This window comes from Falco peregrinus, chromosome 7 (assembly GCF_023634155.1).
Source record: "Falco peregrinus isolate bFalPer1 chromosome 7, bFalPer1.pri, whole genome shotgun sequence".
Taxonomy (NCBI): domain Eukaryota; kingdom Metazoa; phylum Chordata; class Aves; order Falconiformes; family Falconidae; genus Falco; species Falco peregrinus.
Genome location: NC_073727.1, coordinates 90325254 through 90349686, shown reverse-complemented (window position 1 = coordinate 90349686; position 24433 = coordinate 90325254). Strand labels below are relative to the sequence as shown.

General features: G+C 38.3%; 1 protein-coding gene across 3 annotated transcripts in view; it reads left to right on the top strand.

Moving 5' to 3' along the window:
• Nucleotides 1-24433, top strand: part of MMS22L (MMS22 like, DNA repair protein) — a 93308-nt gene that overhangs the window by 29881 nt on the left and 38994 nt on the right. For all 3 annotated transcript variants that reach the window (XM_055810669.1, XM_055810671.1, XM_055810670.1), the window contains exons 13-14: nt 393-616; nt 2878-3387. In XM_055810669.1, coding sequence (XP_055666644.1) covers nt 393-616; nt 2878-3387 — 734 coding nt within the window. The remainder of the gene's footprint in view (nt 1-392; nt 617-2877; nt 3388-24433) is intronic.

The window sequence follows — 24433 nt, the reverse complement described above, 5'->3', positions numbered from 1 at the left end:
TGTGGACGGTCCTTGAATTTTAGCAATTAATTCTGATTCTTCTCTAGCCAGGCTTCATTGCTAAAATTTTGTAAAACTGACTAGTCAATGGCAGTATCCCTAAATTAGCTGTATTTATATTTAAGAAATCACGTTTAAATATATGTTATGGTCTGTTATATTATGTCACAATAGAATTAATTATAACATATTTTTAGTCTTATTTTTCATCAGGACTATGGATTTTAAGATCTTGTAAAAACACTTTGCACATTTGCACTCCTCATTATTGTTTTTTCAGTGGTGGTGGGAGCATACCCTTTTGTTTGTGTGAAGGATTGTATCTTACTGCCTTTGGAATATTAGGATTTATTGTTACTTATAATCTTCTCTGGTTTTATTTATTCTTTTAGAACAGTTGCTTTACTGTTCCTTGGCTTGGTCTGAAGGATCTGGCAAATATTAGTAAAACGTCTTTGTCAATGCTTGAGTTGGTGAAAAGGTGCTGTTGTGAACAGCAGATCCCTGCCCTGTACAAGTCCAGCAACAGTTACTTCATTTTTCTCAGCATTTTGGCACAGATGATGAAGGAAGCAGAGAACAGTGGCATGCATCCTTGGAAACAAATTAAAGGACGGTATGGCTGCTATTTAGTTTGTCTCATGTTGTAAGAGGTCCGGTCAGTCAGATAGCATGGCCCTTCTAGCCACATACCAAAGCAGGGTGGGGAAAGGGGTACTGTGCTCATGAGAAAGTAAATGGGATGAGGGATCCAGGGTGATTCATAATTTAAAGAAAGCAGTTGTTGCCTGAAGTTTCTGTTGCCAGCTGAGACAGGGTCCAAGAGCTGGGTCCAAGAATCACCTTGGCATCCATAGCCCCTGTGATGATTTACTTCATCCCACATGCCAGGAATTTGGTATACTGGCAACCTATGCAGTGATACAACCCTATTGCCAGACAGGTAACGTAATTAAAGCACAGAAATTCTGTTTGAGCTGCATGTAATCTGTGTTGTCCAAAAACATGCAGACTGGCTCTTGCTAGGCCTGCAATTTCATTTATATTTACATTTTTCTTTTTTATGGTTTCCAAAATTTCTCACAATATTTTTTTTTGTGAGGGTTTTAATTTTTCATGTAATTTGGAAACATACTAATTAAGACATATGGTCAGTCATTATATAAAAACCATAAAATATATATGCTCTAAAGCAAAATCCTGATGTTTTAGATGCTTACTGAATTCTTAAAACTTTTATTATAGTAATGAGATTGTACTGAGCCTTAAAAGTGCTAACTTTTAAAAATTTATTGGATATAGAAGACTTAGAATTAGTTTTGTTTTGGGGTTTTTATTTGATTTAAAAAAAATTTTATTAAGTACTAATAAAATTAATTAAAAATGTATTAAGTAATTTTAATTAGGCTGCTCTGTTTTTACTGAAAACAAATTATACTTACATTTTTGTGCTATTATAGCTTGTTACTTTCCCTAATTTAAGAGGGGGAGCAATAATACACAACACACACTGTGTCACTCTGCTCAACAGTATTCATCATTTCTACCTTGAATAAATCAATTACACAAGTAGCAAAATTTAACAGCCTACAGCTATGATTTTGGGATGAACTCTGTGTTCAGCAGCTAACCAAGCATTAATTGATGCATGAAGAACGTAAATGCCTGTCAGTAGTAATTTACTACTAAACAACATTAATTGGATTTGCTGTAATTTTTGGTGGCTAGATTTGATAACCTCAGCACCATTTCCAACTATTTTTCCAGGTGACAGAATAGGAAAGCAGCATTTATGGATGTTTAACTACTGTATGTTGAACCTACTTTAAATTAAAGGTGAAGGATATACCCAAGGTTTTAAACATACAAATCAAAAAGTTCAGCAAGCCATTTTCATCTTACTCCTGTGTTATAGGAATGGTGACATTTATCTAAAACTCCAGATCTGAGCAAAGGTCACAGAAAAGACACCTATGTAAAGCCTTCTGCTTTTTGTCAACGACTATAAAGTAGCAAAGTAGCAACGCTTCTCGCCATCAGCTACATATGACTTGAGCACTGTCATACAAGCAATGCGGCTTAAAGTTTCTTAACATCTTCCTGCTGCAGAGAGGTTTCTCTCCCAAATGCCTCGGCTTTCCTGTTTTCTTCCAAACTTGCAGTCTGCAGTCCATACAGTAGGTGTGCGATACAGGTTGGTGCAGATTTTAGCAAAGCACTATGGAGAAAAGGAGTTTGCCATCAGAAATCTTCCCCTCTCTTTTACTACTGTGGTGGTTAGGTAGGTGAGCCTTTGATCACAGCACCTGTGGCAGATAATGTGAAGAACAGAAATCAATAGCTAAAGGAAGGAGGGTCACTTGGTCCTTTTTTCTTTTTTTAGAATCTTATTTGTGCCACATGTAAATATGGGAGATTGTAGGGAAGAAGTTGGGGTACAGGAATTGTTTGCTGTTGCAAAGAGGTGCCATTGGCAACTTCCTTTCCTGGCACCCCTCATGGGCTAAATTTGATTGATGCGAAGGCATGGTATGGAGGACACCTATCACAGACAAAGTAGAGAGTCTGCTCATAACACTTTCCTCAACTTTGTACTAGCTTTTGGATAAGGGAGAAAGGTTAGGCTGTACCGGTGGTTGAAAACTCTTAATGGGTACCTTGTATTAAGAGCAGAAAGTGAAATAGCACGTTTGTTCCAGTAGCCAAAAGAGTAGAAGAGGGGAGGGAAAAGAAAGTATTTTACATTTAAGGGTTATTGGAAGAGAATAACTGTAAACCAAAGGCATGAAAATACAACTTTGGTCTATCAAGCAGATAGAAAATTCCATACTTTAAGTACCTTAACTGGGGTGTTTTGTTTGTTTTTTTTTAATGTAGAATTTATTCCAAGTTCCATCGGAGAAGAATGCAGGAGCTGACAGAGGTAGGGCTGCAGAACTTCTTTAACCTGTTCCTCATGCTGGCAATTGTTGCAGAGACAGAAGATATAGTGAGTCGAGTGTTGGATCTTTTGGATTTCATGACTCCGTCCTCCATCACTGTGTCTCAGAGAGCTCTCATCTGGAGAGGTCATTTTGCTTTCCTTTTAATTTATGTGGAGAAGAACATGGACATTAGTGTTCTAGCTGAGAAACTCTCAAATGCTTTCCGTGAGAAGGCAAAGGCGTTTTTAGTAACCAAAAATGACTACGCACAGAAACAAAATCTCTGGACTCTGCTTTCAACCTACGTTGATGGTGTCCAAGAAGTGTTTGAGACCAGCTGCTACTTGAGCCTTTCTGAGGAAAAGTTGCTAAATGATGGCTTTACTATGCTACTGCCTGCTTGTCGAGGATCTGAACTGAGTATGGTCCTAAATTTTCTTCAGGTTGTTCTAGCCAGACTGCGGTAAGTTATTTAGTTAAATTGTGGATGTAGACTGGCATGTTGGTTTTGTGTTTTAGGGTTAAACTGTAGTTCATATTAATTTCTTACTGAAATAGAGTAAAAGGAAAGAGAAATCTCCAGAGGACTGTGAATATGTTGAATTTCAAAATCCACTAATATCTCACTGCATTTAGAATCTTGGAAATGTTTCCTTACCATTTTAGGATATTAAGTTTGACATCCCTGATATTTTGTTATGAATTAATGACTCTGTAGAAAGTCATCCAGTTGCCACCTTTCAGACAATACCATCTTTCTTTTGGCACAGGAAATTTCAAAATTTTTATCTGTACTGAATTACTTAAGTTAGGGGAGGGGAGTTTTATGTTTGGAGTTTTTGGCTTTTTTTGTTTTGTTCAGTGAATCCAATCTATTTTTCAGACTCTTCATTCTATTTTTTCCTCTTTCACCAAGGTTGCAATCAAATATAACAGTTATAGAGATTTAAATACTTGTCTGGGGTTCGATAGGAAAGAAGGAAATCATATTTTACCACTTTAAAGCAGTTTTGCTTTGATGTACTAGTTCAGTTTTCAACATCCACAGTGCCCTTCAATAAGCATATTTTTGTCTACTGATGCCTTTGAGAAGTAGTCCTCCAGTTTGAAGCCCGAACTGCTTTTTTTTTAATAAGATATTAAGAGGCGGCTATTGATCTGCCATTACTTCAAATGTGTACAAGGCTGATATATGTGGAAAGAACTGTGGAAGAGTGCATAATAGGAATAGTGAGGCTTATATGCAAGATCTCTCTTTAACTAGGTTCTTTGTTATTGTCTAGTAGTTTGACTGCAGCTGTCAATAGCTTATAGATCCAAAGACAACTGTTTTTCAGGCAGTCTTTTGAAAAAAGATGAAGCGTGAAACTAAGTTTAGTTGATTTATTATTTATTATTTCACTGCAACTGAATGTATTTACTGGAATAAATTGGAGACTTCAAAAATACTGATATTTTCTCCATTAGCTAATACACAGCATTTATTGTGTTATTTTTAAAGATGAAATGGGGAGAAATTTGAGACTGGTGAAAAAGTTGCCTATTTCATAAGTTGGCATTATTTTAAAGCTTTCCAGAACCTGGGGGTTATGTGATCATCTCATAACAAGGAGGACATAGAAGTTCATTACAGACTTCTCAGGTCATCACAGACAAGGTACAGGGCGATATTCATACCTCTTCTTACAAAAAGCAGGTCTGCTGACATATGTGAATTACCAACAGGCTCAAATACTAATTGGTATGAAAGAGATTATTACAGCCTTGTTTTTAACAGTTATATCAGCTTTTGTATTTATACATTTGGTTACTGTTACCTTCCTGTTTATTCCATCTGCAGAGAAGCTTAATTCCTTAACAGTTATAAAATGCTTTGATCATCAGCTTGCGTGGAACAGGAGAATGTTACTGGTTCTCTCTCCTCTGTAGCCATACAAGTAAAACAACGCTAAAACCACTTTCTGGGTGCAAAAAATCTGGATGGCTTTGGGCCAAGCAGATGTTAAATTATTATTGCCTTAACTAGACTGATTAAGCCTTGGTCTGTCTGCAAACTCAGAAAAGGATGAAATGGTTTAATGCCGATCTCTCTCCTGTTTTTAAAATCCATGCATATATAAGATAGCAGGCCTTTCATAAATGTAATTTTTCTGTACACTGCACTCTAATAATTTTATAACTGTATGACAGGGAATTTACAGGTAGGAAGGAAGTGAGATCACTGATTAAAGAGCGAAGCAGCTCCCTCTAGGCTGTTAGGAAATAATAACTTCTTATGCCACTTTCTGCTAACCCCAGATGATGGCTCACAGGAGCATTCTTTATTGCTGATTAAGTAGCATTATGAAAATACTGACTTGGTAACATTAACTAAATGCCTCAGTATTGAAAGCTTAAAATGTCAAATAGTTTTAGCAGTCCCCTTTAACATATCTTGGATTGCTAGAATTGCATTCCAGGTTTCCCAGTTGCTTTTCTTTGAGAACATTGTAGAAATGGCAATCTTTTTCGTTTGCAGTGAGGTGTAGCCAAAAGCTCTTCTTTAATTATAGCTATTCATGCTGCTATGGTTAAGGGTCTATCAGCATTTCCATTATAAACCTTTATTTTCAAGGGTTTGTAGCATAGCAGTGAAAGCTTGCTCTGGGCTAAAACTTGGCATACCAAGGTTTTGAAAGTGCGCTTGTTTTCTTCCTTTCTTTTTTCTTAAAAGGCATCTGAAAGGAGACCCCCACCTTCACCATTTTTACACTACTGTGTTTCAAAATAACTCTTTCCGATTTTTTCCTATGGTTTTCTTGTCTGCTAGAAAAAGTACTGGTAGCGTTTGATTGTTGTATTTACCTATGCTTAGACTGTTTTAAATAAGCTTTTTTAACCACCTTTTTTATTATTATTACCATTATGATTATTTTGGTGTCTGTATATTTTAAATAGAACTATGACTTGGCAGGAGAACTCATTTTTATCAGTTCTTGATATGTGGTGAATGGATAATTGGAAACAAGATGCTACTTGCTGGCACTTCCAAGTATTTGATCTTCATAATGAGATTCAGTATGAAGTGTAAGATTGTATTTTGATACAGTCCTTTTAAAAAACATATATAAAATAAACAGTATATAATCAAGAAAATTCCCAAAATAAAAAGGCAAAGTATTTCCTTCCTATGTTTACTTGTAGCATTCAGCTTCTAGCTCAGATACATATTTTTCCTTTTCATTCTGTTTTTAAGCAGTGTTTTAGAATTCTGATTTTTTTTTTCTTATTTAATGAAAGGGAAATGCAGGATGCTTGCCTGTGTGTGCTTTCATTTGTTCCGCATCTCTAGCACTACCTATCACATCTGAGTGCCTCATGACACAAAAAGAAATCCTAGGTTAATAAAAATACAGGCATTCAATGGATTTGACAGAACACGCTGTAAAAATGGACACACTCAGAAATCTGCTGAGTGCCTGGAAACAGTAGGTTCCAGCATTGCAATATGTTATTCTTAAAAGAAGAGCTTGAAACATGTTAAAATGTCTTTTATTGTAATCGGGTATTTCTCTGACATGAGCTTTCTCTCGTTATCACTATCCTGGCATTTTGGTTTTGTAGTGTATTAGCACTGAGTTACGCAGTTATAAAATGCAAGTACATGCCCGAGTGTAAAATCGCTGCTGTGCTCCAAACATCTTTGCTTAGTTTCAGGGAGACTTGCTACTGATTCCTATAGGAGAAATGAGAAGTACCACAAACCTAATAACATAATAGATGGTAATTTTATTTTGAAAACAGTTCTTGAGTATTTATGCCCATTTGTACTTTTCTGCCAGTATTGAACGACATTAAAAGTTATTGAGTATTTCAGCGCGTAAATTTCATAAACTCTACAAGAATACTAATCAGGTAAACCTGTCTCTAATTAAAAGTTACATTAATTGGGCCATGGATAACAGCAGAAATGGATGTTTCTGTCTGTTAAGAGTGTGTCTAGCCTTGAGGTTGTGAGAGAAATCATGATAGGAAAGGATTATCCAGTGTATCTTTGCTATGGAAATGTATAGTCATTTGTGGGTTTGGGGTTTTTTTTTGCCTTATACTTGCCATCAAAACAGCCTGTGGGAAGATTTCTGAGACCTACAGAAGCCTCTCTCCCCCTCTCTGTCACTGTGTAAGTCAGCAGATAAGCTCACAGGAGAATAGAAAGGTCCTCCCTCCTTCTTTCCATTCCCCTCAAGGGTTTTAGTGTTAGTCTTTGTAAAATGTGTTTTCTGACATGAACTTCTGAAAACTGTATCCAGAACAGTTTGGAAGAGCATGAGTCTTCTCTTACCTGTTCTGTGGGTATATCACCAGCTGTAACGCTCTCAGAAGCACGGCAACTCTGTGACTAAGCCACTGCAGAAGATCTTAATTTGGCTCTAAGATCTTTCAGGCTTAATGAATGACCATTAGAGAGTCATTAAAAGTTGCTATGAACTTTGTTTATGTGTGTGGAAAAAGGAAAGAAGTCCTTTCTTTTTGACTTCGCAACACAGATCTTATGCTTGCAGACCAAGTGTGCCTTGTTGTGCTAACTTAACCTATGGTTTAAAGTATTTTTAGTTTTGTTTTAAGTTCAGTTATTCCATTAATAAAACTGGTATAACGAGTGTAAAGAAAATCTAGTCTCCAAATGCTTTAGAGCGTGGAAAGCAAGCACTGCTTTAGAATATAGCAGCATTTTAAGAGGTTTGCTCTGACTAAATCCTTAAAAGTAATCTGTTACCATCTTCGGTGGAATACTGGACGTGTTCTTAGCTACAGTTGTTACCTTAAAGTGTGCTCTGGTAATTAAAACAAAAATTATTTTTCCTACTTTATGTGGGATTCGAGGTTTGTTTTCTTTTCAGGATTTTTTTTTTTTGTCTAAAATAATATTTTATACCTTCGGCCATCGTATTCTGATCTTCAAAGATGACTAGGTAAAACTGATGTGTTTTGATTGTGTCCTCTGCTCTGAGAGTATTACTGTCATCAAATCATAGAATCGTTTAGCTTGGAAAAAAACTTTGAGATCATCAAGTTCAACTGTTAAGGAATTCCTATACGAAGGAATGAAATGAGATAGTGTGCACTGGAACTGTGTATCTAATACTTTGCTTATAGAAAGTTCCTGTGTGTATTTAACATTGGTTCAGATTTGCAAGAATATTCACTTCCACTTGTCACTGTCTGTTTTCTTGAATTGGTAGGCAGCCATGTGAAAGCTGAATAATTGATTAAAAACAATTTCATATTGGTGTTTAAGATTTAATATAGACCATCTGCCTTAGAAGGAGGGCAACAAATCTGGTGTCAGGGCTGGAAGGAATGTCCCATGAGGAGCAGCTGAGGACTTTGGGCTTGTCTAGTTTGGGAAAAAGGAGGCTGAGGGGTGACCTCACGGCTCTACAGCTTCCTGAGGAAGGGGAAGTGTAGAGGGAGATGCTGAGCTCTTGTCCCTGATACCCAGTGGCAGGACCTGTGGGAATGGTTCAAAGCTGCACCAGGGAAGGTTTAGACTTGACATTAGGAAGCATTTCTTTACTGAGGGGGTGGTGTGACACTGGAACAGGCTTCCTAGGAGGTGCACTAAGCCTGTCAGTATTTGAGGCATTTGGACATTGTCTTTAAGAATTTGCTTTACCTTTTGGTCAGCCCTGAACTGCTCAGGCAGTTGGACTAGATGATCATTGTAGGTCCCTTCCAACTGAAAAATTCTGTTCTATTTTAGAATCACCTCAAAACCAAACTGAAATAACAGAAGCTGTCAAAGGACCTTCTGATTGTTGATGCCCATTGGTAGGCACCCAAAGCTAAAGAAACTCAAGTCTACTACTCGGACATCAATCATGAAGATGCACAGCTCTGTCCCCTGCACTACAGGTTAAAACACTTCTCTGTGTTTCATCCATTGTGTCCATTTTATCTACCAGAATTTAATCCACATAAGCTTTCTGTGGCCTACCTGACAGCAGTACAAGACTTACTGTTGTGAAGGAGTAAATCCACCCATAAAAGAGAGTCAAATCATCCAGGTGTCCTGAGAGCCTGCTGCTTGGGACCCTGCAGTTGTTTAGAGAAACACGTGCTCCCTGAAGGCTGTAAAGTGCACATTTGTTTTCTGATGGATGCAACTCACTTTTGAAACTGTTTTTCCCAAATTAACTTTCCTCTGTTTCCTTCTCTTTATTCTTCACACAAGGTATGAGACTAGCTTTTCATATGGAGTATTTTTTTGTTGTGGCTGTTAAACAAAGAAATACTTTTGCCAATAAAACCATTATATGCAAGTAGCCTTCTAATCTCTTAATTTTGATTGTTTCTTCGTTACCTTACAAGATATCCTAAAGAGAGAAGAAATATATATCTCTTGTCAGATTTAAGGCTTATTTAAAATGAACAGAAAGCTGAAGCAATTTTCTTTATTCCATTTCAGTCTCCTAAGGCCTATTTCCCCCTGGTGAGCTCATAGCAACAGGGGGGTTTAAGGGAATTCAGCTTTCTGCAAATTAATGTCTCACATCATGAAAATTCAGGACTTTTTTTTTCTATATCTTGAAAAAGTAATACAGTGAGTGCGAGTATTATTTCTTGCCAGCGGGTGGAAGATGAATGATTTTGTCACAGTTTTACTGCTTGATGAGCAGTGTCCTGAGGGTCAGGCTTAAGTCTGTGTCACTATGCTGCTCATTACTCTTGAGCTAAATAAGGGCTGATTGGATCTAAATTGCCTAGCACATGGGCTGCAGATGAGCTCAGTGAGTAGGGGATGACCTGCTATTCAGGCTGGGAGTAACCCCGGTGTGCAAATGCTGCATTAGAACACCGTGGGAGAATGAGAGGCTACCGACCGCTGCCAGCAAAAGAAATCGAAATGTAAAAACTCTTTGATGCTGCAATGTTAGAATTTGAAATGTAGGAAGTGACAGGTTGATGGTACTTATCAGCTTTGGCTGGATTAGAGAACAGTGTCATCTTGCTTATATAATGACAGAAGAATGAAGCTAGCTCCCAACCACTTTGCTGTGCAGAGCTGCTGCTGTCAGAGTCAATGCTGCCTCCTACTGACAGTCTGCGCAGAAGGATGGAGAAAGCAGATGGATTGCCGGCTCTGGACGACATACTCGGGCTCTCCAGCATGCCAGTGTACACTCTGTGCCTCTGCCCGCCTATTCCTGTATGTTTCTGGTCTCTTCTCGTGGCAGAGAATTGCAAACCTGGTTGATAAAATAGCACGTGTACATTCTGGGACAAGAGTGAGCCACTGCTGTCTTCAAGAACAGTTAGAAATCATCTACATGCAGCGAACTATACAAGTGTGTCTGCTTCACGCAAAGTATTTCTCATTGTAATCTGCTCTCCATCGCTAGCCCCTGTGAAAGGAGGTGATCTCTGGAGAGGGGAATTAATTTGTGCCTGTGTGTTTTAAAGAAAGTTAATCTTTAAAAAGGAGAAAAGAAATCTGAATGAACTCAGGGGAGAATCCTTCTGCTAACTGAACACATGAGTATACTTGTCTTAATAGAGGAAGATGAAAAGCAAGCAAATCGCCTGCCAGGTGCTGAACGCAGCACTGATTGTAGTAGTTTGTGCAGTTCTGAAAGATTCAGTTCATTGGTTCAGTAGAACAAGCTTTTGGGTTGTGTTCCCCCCCACCTCCATCACTGGTGCTTTGGAAACTGAGTAATGGCTGCAGTGATGATAAATAGCCACTTGCTTCGTTTTTTCCAAATTTGTTTCAGATTTTATTACTAACAGCTGTAACCTCCCAGTGTCAGTCAGCTTCTGTTACTACTAACTTATGGGAATACCTCACCAGCAAAAGCAGTTTGGTTCTCTCATGAAACCAGTGACTAAAGAGGAAGGGATGAATCCAAATACATTCTGTGTTTTCTGTTTATTGTTTTCTATTTTTCTGTTTTCTGGGTATATACTATTTGATTCTTCTTCCCCTGGGATGCTTTTGCTCATGATGAAATGTCTTCTGGGACATAAAATAACTTGTAGTTTACTTGTTTCTGGGTATCGTAATAAAAAAGGAAGAGAAAAGAAAACAGCAGGCTTACAAGTGCAGTTTGCTGTAAAATGGTGTGAGTCTATGGGAATGAGAGAGAAAATTTTCATAAAACCTGTAATTAGTGTAAGGCTTCAGTGTTGCTTGTATTATCTTTGTATGATGAGTGCTTAATGGTATCACTTGACTGAAAATAAGGAGCTGTTCAGCACAACTAGTTGTAGTAGATGAAAATGAGTTACAGGTTTGTATGTGAACAAAAATTACAGGGTGTTCCAATGGAAAGCAGAATGAGAATTTGAAATTACTTTGATATTTTGAAAAAAAAATCATCAGCAAGAGGAAAGAGGGAAGGCCAGGTACTGAAACTGAGAAAGAGCAATGCTAATACAACCTATGGAACGCTTGGTGTGGCAGCTGTATTGTCAGAGTATGGGGAGGTAGTATGCTCCGTGAGATGAGAGAAACAAAGGAGATATCCACATCTGGGGTTGGTTAGTGAGGTGGCTACCGTGGCTGCTGCTCTTGCTTGTAGACTTTGCTGCCTGCTCAGCACAAATGGCTGCAAGGTCCCATATTGTCCCTGCACTAGCAGTTTCTGCCTGGTGTAGGGCGGAAAACCAAAACTGATTGTGAATGGTAGTTCAGATGGATTCCCCTGTACCTTAAAAAGGGAGGGGCGGGGTAGGAATGGTACTTACGTTTTTACCTCTATTTACACAGATATTTATTGACATCAATAAGATCATAGTCTTATTTACATCAGTAAGACCATAGTGGCTGTAAGAAAATTTGAAATTTGATTGAAATCAGTCTATTGGATAATAGTACTTTTCGCTGATGCACACAGCCTTTATGAAATCAGGAAGCAGGACTTAATGTGACTCTGCTTAAGTGAAAATAAATACATTTAAGTATCATTGTGGGGTGTGTTAATAAAACGTCTGCTTATTCTGTCTTTAGCTGTAGTTCTGTATGGAGTCCTGGACATGTCGCTTTACAAAACGTTTATGAATAAATTAAAAATTTGAGAGAGTCACAGAAATGGATGATTAAAGTAGGAAGTTTGTAGAAATTTGATGGAGCTGAATTTAGCTAGGAAGGGTTGAGGGGAGACATGCTAGGAGTTATGCAGTATGTAAAAGGGCGTTGCAAAGATGACAGGTTGCCTGTGTTCTCTATGCCAGTGAAAAAGGAATTGGCTTAATTTGGGGCACAAGTTTAGTGTGGTTATTTAGAGTAGGCTGCAAATGTCAACACTGGCAGGCCGCAATACAGAGCTATGGAACTGAATTTAATTTTTTTACCTTTTTAGACAATGCATTGGACAAACATTTGCCAGAGGGTGGTCTTGGTAAGCTTGCTAGAACTGCTGAGGTGAACTCCCTGAATGACTCCTGAGATGCTGCCCAGCTCTTCTCATACGTTTCTGTAATTTAATATCAATGAGTGCTCGATATGACTGGTGATTAATTAGTAAGGATGCTTCCTAAACTGTATTCTGTGCTTTTCCTTACAGAACAAAACCTCAGTGAAATCAGAAGGTAAAGAAACCAACCCTGAAATTGTAATCTGCCATAAAATTTACCTTTGGAAATCTGTGTAATTAATTTTGATTTGTAGTATCCACATTCCTTTTAATTTCACCTTTCTATTGGGGGTATTGGGGGGGGGGGGAAGTTGAACATGTTTAGTGCTTCTGTATCCTACTAGTTCTTGGGATTTCTGAGGTGGACACATGAGGGTGGATCGTACTGTATGCATGGCACAACAGCCTTGCTGAAGAGGGTGCCGAGTTTTTGCTGGTTTTGTATTTAAGTCTTGAAATCTGTCTAGAAAACTACTTTGAAAATGCTTTTTTAGGCATTTTCTAAAGGAAGCTAATTGATACAGGGCATGTATGTGTGTGTTGTTTTATTTGGCTTGGAGCAAATCCAAGTGCCCTTAATTGCCAATGCCTAAATGCTCCAGCTTGCTTTCTAGTGGTACTAAACCAGGGACAGTGAAAATGTGCCTAATGTGAAATGAGCCTGAAATAGTATGCCACTATCCTCTCTAAAAACAAAATGAAAAGTGTCGAGCATGCTCTGCAACATGTACATCTTGTGGGTGTCCCTTCCTGAGGTTAACTGGGAGGAGCAGGTGGGGCAAGGTAAAAGCAGCTTGTGGTTTACTTAGTTCTCTGATAAGCTGAAGGTACTGTCAGTTCTCTCTTTTTCACAACTGGAAGGCCCTGTTTATCTCTAATAGGGGTTAATTAAAGCCTTAGGGCAATGCTGAGACCCTGCCAATGGCTGGAAGGTACAGACATAATCAAGGCTGCAGCCCCTCACTGTAGGGAAGGAAGAGGTAACTGTGGGCTTGTCGTGGGCTCTGATAACACAGCTGTGCTAATTCTTTCTGAAAATACATGAGTGAACTTTTTTTTTGTCAAATAGTTCTGTTCATTTATTAATTACTGGCTCATATCAAAGAGTTGTATGAAGTTGGTTTAATGTGTGTGGTTGCAAATCCACGTTAAGAAACAGAAGCCTTTTGGTTCTCTATATGGTAATGCAGGGACTACACAGGCAGGCACGGCAGCCATTATGCACGCAGCAGGAGTGTTGCTGCAGCAGGAGTGTTGCTGCAGCTGGGAATGTGTGGCATCTTTTATTGAGGGGTAGAAGAAGGAAGAAACAGGCAAGTACATATGTGTTTGCCAGGATAATGAAGTTTTCTTCTATAGCTTTTTGCAGTCTTGTTTTCTGTACAAAAAGTCAACCATGAGAGTAAAAGCAAATATTTTCATTGGCATTCTTTTGTTTTCCTGGACAGAAATAAGTTGATTCAAATGCACTGCTGATGTGCATTTGAAAATACTTCAGTAAGTGTTCCAGGTATCTGCCTAAAATATTTTAAAGCTGCTAAAGATTTGCGTCCAGGGAATTCCTCCAATTCACACCACACTTTTATTCAAGGCTATTACACAACGGCCTGATTTGGCGAGGAAATGCTGTGTGCATACTTGCTCAGTGTGCTACACTTACATGGAGTTGTGCATTAGGTGTAAGGATGACATAAGAAAGTAAAGCACTGTGATCATCTCTTAAATAATAATTAACTATAGCACGACCATGATTATCCTAATGTCATAGGGAGAGTGAATATATTCAGGCAATCAAGGGATTTTACAATGTAATTATTAGACATTGGGGAGATGTGACCCTGTTTAGGGTAACAGGGAGCTATGGTTAATTGATGTTAAGATAATCAAACTTACTGTTTTATTATTCTGGGACCCTAGGCTTTGTAACAAAATGTGTGTGTGTGCTTAGAAAAAAGAAACCTCAAACATATGAAAACAGAAGCCTAAATGTGAACCTTGAGGTTTTGCTTGCATTACCTTGCTGTACAGAATTATTGCTATGATTATAAATGTTGAGAAATCATTTATATTGTCTGTAAATCATACCCATTTTACACCACAGTGAAAATTCAATACGTTTCGATTCTGAGTATTTTGTAAAAGTATCTGTTTTCCTAGGACATCAAAAATGACTAGTTTTTTCGAAGTCAAACTCAAAAATTGAAGGTGTTTTTTCCTGCAGCCAAGAAATTTTTGTTGTTTTCTTTCTGGAAAGAAAACCTTTGATAGGTGTACAGTCTGAGCATTATGACAGAAAATACACTTGATGCAGTCCCCCTTGAGCTTCATTGTCTTGTCCAAGTTTAGAACATGAGGACATAAAACAGAATTTCATTTCATTAGAGTTCATTATGAAAGGGTTTCCACTGCACTGCTGTGATACTGAACCTCTGGAATTTCTAATAACTCAACTTGCCCTCTGGAAGATTTGAAGATTAAGTATAGCACTGGTACTGTCTCTTACTGAAAGTTTTGGTTTTTTTTCCTTGCTCTATTTTTCTTTCTTTCTCTGCTCCGCGCCTCCCCCCCCCCCCTTCTTTTCTTGAAACAGAGTAATTTCTGAAAACTCTTCAGCAATCCTATCTTCATGTAAATTAATACTGTAAATTGTGCTGCTAGTGAGGGTGGAGGGAGTAGTATGAGTGGGTGGGGGGAGAAAAGAATTAAAATCATTCCAATAAATGGTTTAATTTATGCCTCAGCAGTTAAGCATGCTCCTGGTTAACAGAAATACCCTTCAGCTACACAGGATTTGGGAGGGTTGGAGGGCATTCATTTGCACATAAATAGCCATTAACTGATAAATTCCCAGAGGTCTCCTGTTGCATGCTAGTGGTTCTGACCTACTTAGCTAGCTTAAATTTGTTTTACAGAATTATTATAATTCCATCCTTGGTACTTAAACTTTGTGATTAATGCATGCCTCACAATACAATTAAAGTATAATTACACAGTTTTACAGTTTGCTATCATGGTGTTATTATTATTACAAAGAGCTGGATTTTGCAAATATTAGAAGAATTAGGGTTCTGATACCCATCACTTTGCTGTTATTAAGTGATTATGTTAAATGGGACCCCTTTATGTCTGAAGAATGAAGTGGAGAGAGGGGAATCATTAACTAAAACATCAGATGGTTTCTAAGTGATTGAGGATGAGATGTATGGTGGGGTTTTTTTACACATCTGTAGAGAATAGGTGCAAATACTTTTTGTTCATCTTTGCCAGCTGGCTATGACATGCTCTAGCTCATCTATGCTTTAGGGCTTAAAAAAAGTTTCATACTAAATATCTTATCTCTGTAATCTGTTAAAAATCATTTCCATGTGTTAAACACCTGATTTTATTATACTTCACTGAAGCTTTTTATCACAGGGACAGCTTTTTTTCCTACTCTTATTAAAAACATTAATAGCCAGATACAGAGGTCATATACCTCTGTGTAGCATAGGTTAGGACGTGCGTGCAAAGGCGGTACAGATCTTTCTCTTGCACTCTGTAAACTCAGAGGAGTTCTCTGTGAGGGTTCCTCTGTCTTTTTTTCAGTTTGTGTGCATGAATGTATTGTATATTTATACTGGCTGGAAATAACAGTAAGTCACAAACACTGCTATTTTTACCTTATTTGTAAGGGTTACCTGGTCTCCTCTATTTTTCTGGCCAAGCTTAGCTCTGTGGCTACTGTTCATTCTTCGAGCAGTGATCCAAGAATCACTGACATCTCTTGTATGTGACCAAAAATAACTGCTATGCCACATAATTCTTCTTAAATCCTTTTTTTTTTTTTTTTTTCCGTCCCGCTTTGCACCTGCACTGGAAAACTTAGGTCTTTAAATGTACAATTAATACAATTAGTAAATCAAAGGACTGAAAAATATTTTTTAATACTATTTCCCTATTCCAATATAAGTTACATATTTTACTTTCTTTATCGGTGAATATGTTAGATTGCAGTTTTCACTGGTGTGAAATGGAGCGGTTGACACATTTTCTGAATTACACTTGCTATTCTTCTAAAGCTTTTAAGGTTACGCTATGACTTTTTTTTTGTAGTTACAGTTGCACGGTGGAAACTCCAAATGGCATACAGAAATCAAATGTTGCACCCTCAAGTCTTACTTGATCCACTCTCTTGGATTACATTTTTGCTTAGTTTAAGAAGACCTGTTGCTTTTGTGGTTTTACGTTTTTTTCTAAGCTGTGCTATTCATTTCTTTAACAATGAAAATATATCTTATTTTTAATTCCAAAGAACACAAAGAGTAAAAGGCAAATAGAAATCTTTTTCTTAGAATGACTCCTTTCACATCTGTAATTTTAGTCTGTATTTATGCTACTACAATGATATAATCTCTGTTTTCACTATTATCATTTGCTGTCATTGAGCTCAGAAAACATTGGTCATTATTACTGATGCATGGAAGCATGTGAGCAGGTAGCCAGTAATTATGCTTGGAAGAATTTACTTTATTTCAGGGCTTCCTACTTGAATATTCGTGAAATGACTTTATTTCCAGTCTTTAAAAAAAATACTGCGTTGAAGTGATTTAAATCATTTTCATGTGGCAAAGCAAAAATGCAGAGGCACATTACCAGAAAGAAATGGTCAGCAATAAGAGCTGTTTTGCAAAGTTGGCATGCAACAACTACCACACGATGTGGAGAAAACAGTTATCCTGTAATAATAAGACTAATGAATTCAGAAATCCATTGATTGAACTGGCTCTGGGTAGATTATGTGCAGGCTTGCTTCAAGGAGAGGAATTTATGAAATGTTTGCCGCATCCAGCAAGCACTACTGCTATAATACAGCTGCCTCCTCAGTGGTTTGCTTTGATCCTGTGGAATGAAAGGACAGGAGGATCAGCTCAGGTCTAAATGAGATTACAGCTGGTTCGGCAGCTTATCTGGTCTAATGCCAACTAGTGTGGCTTTGCACGTCCTAAGGGGTTTACAACAGAAACTGTTTATTGAGTATCATCGGTTTACTCAACACAAGCAGGCTAATCCTTCCCAGCCTCAGCATGTTGTAGGATTGTGCATGAGCCAACCCAAAAGCTGGTGTAGCCAGGGCCTCCAGAGCCCTTTGTCTCGCTTCATATTGATTTTTTTTACCTGTGTTAAAGACAGTAAAAAATAAAACCAATAACCAGCCCTATTGTGAGCAAAAGGTTAATCTGACCTAAAAATTTTACAAAAGCATCTTTTAACCCTAGAAGGGATGGAGGCCTTTTTCTGACTTTTCACTGAAGGGATTTTCTAGTTTAAGATTTTTGAAGAGCAAAATAGGAAAAACAGCTTAAACATTTAACTCTGTGTGTCTTGCAAGGTCTTTGAATTCTTTCAGCAGGTGCATAGAAATATTTAAACAGTTAATTCTGACATTATTGGCTATGTGTCACCTATCTGTGGTAGGTGTTACTGTGTAGCAAGGACATGACATGCTAAAGGTAGGCAGAGAAGTAGGAGCTGGTGGGTGTCCCAGGGGTCATGCTGATTTTTCACGATAGTGCTTTTTATGTAAAATCTTCAGCAAATGCCTTTATCAACTGATTTCTAGCCCCCCCCCCCCCAAAAAAAAAAAAACCAAACCAAAACAAACCCAAACACCAAAAAACCCCAAACCAACCAAAACCAAAAAAACCCCACCAAACAATGCCCCCCACCCAAAAAAACCCCCCAAAAACCAAAAAAACAACCCTCCCCACAAAACATCCAACCCAAAATTAAATAGGTGAGTGCATCTTAAGGAATTCAAAAGAAGTATCAAATAGAATGTTTTAAACAATTATGTGCTGCAAGTTTTTAAACAATATCCCTTTCTGGTTTGATACAAAATACAACAGAATATTAGATATCATAATATTGTTGAGCATGTTTCCTGTCTGAGGCAAGTCTTTTTTGGACGACATTGCAGTGTATGTCAGATTATTATAAATCGCATTTTTTTTTGTATAGTATAGAGAAAAAATATATTAAACTCTAGGAAGCCTTGCAGAGTAGTAGTAATACATTTGCACTGAAAAGAAACACAGTAAGTTATTGAATTTGCATTGTTGGAATTGTGAAGGAATTGATTAGGTACCTGTATTTATATACTGTGCATATTATTGGGAGTGGTTAAATCGGTTCTGCGGTGATGCAGGGCAGAGCATCTGGTGACACACCTATCTGTCCCTGCCTACATATGGCAGACTTAAACTGAACTGTTTTGAAGACTGTTGAACACTATCCAAAAGAAAACAGGGCAGTAACTTGAGAAATTACAAGTGGCTGTTTTGTTTACTTCACCTAATTGGAATGAATGTCTATTTCAAGCTACATGTAAAGCAAAGAGGTTACCATGGATACCATGGAGGTACTATGAGTGTTGTTTGGGGAAATTGCTAATAACGATGTTTAAGAGAAATAAGAACTTTACTAATACTTAAGCCTAATGAACAAGATGTGTACAAATTTAAAATACAGTATTTATCTAGTCACTTGTATTTGATCAAATCTGATCTTAAAAGCAGTAGGTTGCTCTCGTGTACTATTACACTTCTAGCACAATCGGAGATAAAAGCTATTGTTGCTGATTGCTTAAAGTCTCTTTGTTCAATCATCTGAACAGTGCAAATCAAAGCATTTTGTCAGACTGTGAGAAGTTTAGCCTGGATAATGCTTCCCACATACGCCGGTCACCAAATAAATTATGTGCACAGTTTTACAGCCTAGCTAGTGCTAGAAGTTAAATGGATGGCCAGTGGTAGAACTCATAAAACATTTTCCTGTTAACACAACCAGGCAGAATTGACATTGTTGATGGTAGCTTTCATCTAATAAACTATCAGTTCTAACAGTGATTTTTACTGTGTTTCAGAGGGGATGATGATAAAAGTTTAGCAAGCCTACCATTCTTCCTGGATGACAGAAAATTAGCTCTACTGTCTGTATTACCAAATGTTGGGAACATTGTTAGTAAGGGATGTTTCATACCCAAAGTAATCTCCTTCGCTAAAAAGATGTATTACACAAACAGTATCCTTTAACACAACAGATAACTCTGTAAAGAACAAAATTGATTTTTCAGGAAGGAAATAAAATACTTCGTTTTGGAATTTGGAAACAAGTTCTTTATATTGAGTACAAGTTTGCCTGCCTTCCAAAAGCTGTTTTCTCTCTTGGAGAGAAAGATTTTCCTAAACCACTTACAGTATATGACTCCCAGCAGGTTTCTAGAGGGTATCCATATGCATATAGGTTTTGATTTTCTGCAAGGGCAGGTAGAGGAGCTGAAGCAAGAGAGCGTAATATTTTAAAAAGGCTTTATTTGAATTACAGTTCCTCTCTCTGTTACAGTCTTGTTTTAAATTAAGAGAAAGCAGAAAACTTGAAAGTATTTTCTCAGGCTTCCTACCTGAAAATGGCATAATAATAACAACAAAGTCTTACACGTGTAATGGTAAGACAGGTCAGTTACTGGAAATTACATTCAGAATGTCTGAAGAGATAACTGCGGTTAGCAGTACTTCTCTTTTGTTTGTTTTCAGAACTTGCTGTTTATATTTTGATAATGTTCCTTTACTGCCCCTCAGGACTTTGTGTGGTTATCCTTTTAGAGTCCATTTCATCTCCTGATCAGATCAGGAAATTTCAGCTGAGATGACACCAACTCAACATTTGAATTTCTGCAGCCAGAATGACTATTTTACTGGTTTCTCTCTGTCTTCTTGGTCTGGATTAGAACATGCTCAATGAGAGGAACTCTATTTCTAAAGCTGTGCTAGATAAAGGAAAAATATTTGAGAGGTGTGGTGAAGTTGATCTCATTACATTTCTTTCAAGCAATTTGCCAAACTTTTTTTTTTAAATAACGTGGGTTTTTCAAAGTGATCTGTACACTTTTGATCTGTTTGAACAAAACACTATGAGATTAAACAGAGATCCACCTTAGTACAGTATGTGGGTGTCTGTTCCCCAGTGTGGGGAGTCCATCAGCACTGGGAGCCCATTAGGCTATGGGGCTCTGAAATCATCTGCTCCATCAGCACTGGGAGTCCATTAGACTGCTGGGCTCTGAATTGTAAGAATTCATCTATTTAAGGTCAACCTGATAAGCTTTAAATTTTTTTAGATATCCTCTGTGAAAAATTGCATTTTAGAAGTGTAAACAATAGCTTACAGAAGATACGAGCCTGTCCCATCATTATAATTCTCTGTCAACTGATGTTATTCTGATCTCAGACTCCCATGGAAGAGCTAAAGGCAGGATTTTGGAAATGATTGTATGTATAATGATTGTATGGGTTTCAGTATTGGCCTTTCAGAACCAGTTGATTTGCATTCCAGTCACACTGCATAGTTACCATTTCTCATTGAATTCTTTTACGAACAAAAGACAGTAAGGAATTGGTAAAAAAGGCTTAGCTTGTAAAAATTCAGAAAATTTGTTGTATCAGAGTCTGGGCCATTGTATAGCTGTAGTCAGCTACACTTCATTGCCCTCCTGGTACCCTAGAAGAATGTGTTTCAAGTAAATTATGGTGTATAAGTAAGCAGCATATTGGGTTCCTAGTACAAGAAAAACATTGAAATACTGATTTAAGTCCAGCAAAGGACCACCAAGATGATTAGGGGTCTGGAGCAAATGCCCTGTGATGGGATACAGAGAAAACTGAGTTTATGCACCCTTGAAAAGGCGGCTTGGATGGGAGGTGCCAGGGGGGAAGGTATTTTATCATTTTGTACAACAATCAAATGGGGTGGGGGCGTTTACAAATAAGATGGAATTGGACCCTGCACAGAGGCGTACAGTGGTAGGAAGCAATGGACTGAGATTGTGATGAGGGAAGTTTTTATTAGATACAAAGGATAACATTTTCACAGGATAGTCAAAACCATCAGAACAAGTTTCTAAGGTTGTAAAATTTCCCTTCTTAAGGTCATTCAAGATTATCATTGCTGTGAGCAGGGGTTGGACCAGATGACCTGTAGAGGTCCCTTCCAATTTAGATTTTTCGGTGACTGTAGCTCTATAATAAAAACAACAACAACACCCCCCCCCCCCCCAAAAAAAACCCAAAAAACCACCCCTATGCACACCAAACAAAAAAACCAAACCACAACAAAACCAACAAACAAAAAACAATCAAAAGGAAATCCTATTTAACACACTGTTTCTGGAAGGTGACAAGTTTTAGAAGTTTTGCTCTAAGAGGAGAGTTCTTTGGAAGATACCCATTTGCAATCTGCAGTGTATGTATTAGTAACATGGTTGAAATCAGAAGTACTCGTTCTTTCACTTTAGCATTTCTACTTTATTTCAAGTTCTCGGGTTGAATACCGGAACTGGCATGCTGATTCTCACTATAAGTTATGGTCATGTGTGATTAATTTTATAATGCTTTGCAAGGTTCCCTATACCTTCATCAGGAATCTGAATCAGCAATGTGCCCTTTGCCACAAAGAAGGCTGATGGCATCCTGCGCTGCTGTAGGCAGAGCTTCACCTGCAGGTGGAGGGAGGTCATCCTTCCCCTCTGCTTATCACTGGTGAGCCCACACCTGAAGTACTGTGTCCAGTTATGGGCTGCCCAGTGCAAGAGTGACACAGACATACTGGACAGAGTCCAGTAAAGGGCTACAAAGATGATGAAGGGACTGGAGCATCCCTCTGATGAAGGAAGGCTGGGACTGTTTAGGCTGGAGCACAGAAGGCTCAGGGGGATCTTATCAATGTCTAGAAATACCTGAAGGGAGGGATGCAGAGGACAGAGCCAGGCTCTTTTCAGTGGTGCCCAGTGATAGGACTGAGAGTGATGGGCACAAAATGAAACACAGGAGGGTCCCTCTGAACATCAGGAAACACTTTTTTCACTGAGGGTGACCAAGCATTGGCACAGGTTGCCCAGAGACATTGTGGAGTCTCCATCCTTGGAGATACTCAAAAGCTGTCTGAACATAGTCCTGGGTGACTGGCTGTAGGTGGTCCTGCTTGAGCAGTGGAGTTGGACCAGATGACCTCCAGAAGTCTCTTCCAACCTCAAGCATTCTGTGATTCTCCAGTTTCCCAGTAAGAATGGAGAACGTGGATTTTGTATTCAACAGTATGTATTCAAGGCAGGACCTTTGCATGTAATACCAGGATATTGTTTAATGTATGGCATCTTCTAAGAACTTTGTGGGCAAAGAGCTCACTCAGAAGGCCTTGATGGGGTTGAGTAGATCTTCTGAATATTTTGGGGAAAGGTGGTATTTAACAGGGAGCAAATAGTGCTAAGTCGCCTTATTTGCTGTGATCCTTGAGTCTGTAGTTGTAACTCCATCCTGCTCTGATGGCAAGAAGGAAGAGTGTCATGGAAGGTTGTTAACAATGCTCTTGTGTACCAGCAGTGATTTACTGCTTCCAGCTAATCCTGTCTCTTCCCTATATGACAGGCATTAGCATTTGTGTTCCTAATAGGCTATGAACGTGAATAAAGATCATCTGAAGTGATCCAGACTTCCTGTTCTTTCAAATATAAAATACTTTGAAAATGAAATGATGTTACAGAAATGTAATTATGATTTCTCAGTAGTTTTCTAAGAAATCTTTTGTATAAAAGATGACCTCTGTTTAAAACAAATGAAGAAACCCCTCAGAACTGAAGTGTTGAAGTGTCTTGTGGTCAGGGCTGATCACAGAGTCTCCAGTGTCTCCTGCAAGGCTCCCCTTGCACCACCCCCATCAGTGGTGGTAAAGTGTGTTTTGTGTTTTTCTTTCAAACTCTCATCACGTGAGGTGATGTGCCTGCAGCACAGTAGAGGCTGAGGCACATTTGCTATTCTGAGGTTTTGCATGTGGTATGGGGATTTATTGGGGAATTTTGTCTTGTTTTGATCAAAATGAATTGTAATGTTAGTCTGTTACAAAGATTGCTATCCAAAATAAGGCTTTTGAGGTTTGAAGTGGAACTATTCTGTGAAATGGCAGTGACTTAGAAATACTAAGTTGGGTTTAGGTGGGGTTTTTTTTGTATGTGTGTGAACTAAAAAAAAGGGGGAATACAACAGTTTAGCGTAGTATCAATTTCAGTGCTGCCTGTTCCTTTTTTTTCTTTTATTTTTCTTTATTTGTTCTGTCAGAGGATTAAAAAATTCTGAATCTGACCTATGCTGAAAGCCCGTTTAGGCATATTAAGTGTCTTTTTAACTGTTTGCTTTTTCTGTGTTGTTTATTCAAAGAACCGAGCATGGACTTACCTGTTCAAAGCAACAAGATGACTCCAGTGCCTTGAACAGCGCAGAATCTAGTATAGAGTGCTTGGCTGAGATCTGTGAATGTCTGAGCCCTGCTGCTGACATGAGGACCTGGACTGACTCTCCCGGGACTTGAGATTTTGGGACAGCAGAGGGTCACTTTATGTGTTTGTGTGTTCCAGTTTATGCTTAGCATTAAAGACACGAAGAAAACTGGGATCCTAGCGTATGCCTGTGTAGTACAGGGGAGATGCTAACTTGGCTGAGTACCAGTGAAGGTAATGAAGTAAAATTGCAGTTGGGCTTAAATTACCTATCTGTTTTTCCCCAAGACTATTCCATGAGCTGAAATGTGAACTAGTTGCACTGAATTAACGCAGGTTGTGTTGTCTTTGCTGCTCTTGCAACCTTATCTTAGTTAAAGGTGGTTAGGAAAAGACTAACAGCTCTCTGGCACAAATATGCTAGGGTGGCTGAAGCAGATGTAGTATTCCCTCCCAGCAGACCTAGCCAAAGCAGGCTAGAGCTTTGTTGCTTGCATTTAAATTATGGTCATAACAACTTGTCTTTTCGGTGATGTAGTTAAACCCTTTGAGAAAGGTTAAGGAGAAAGTGCTAACTAATATTCTGCAGCTCTGAATGTTTGGCTTTTCTGTACTTTTGTGTTTTAGGGTTGTGTGTCCATTCTTGTTAATATCTTTACTTTGTCTTTGGGCACAGTAAAGATGTTGGGGATTTCTTGTTCTCCCTGTGTATCATAAAAGTATTACTGAGCACACGCAACATGCTGCCACAGTGAACACAGGGTTCTCTATTACTGTGCTTAGCTATAGAGAGGATTATATTAAACTCAGTA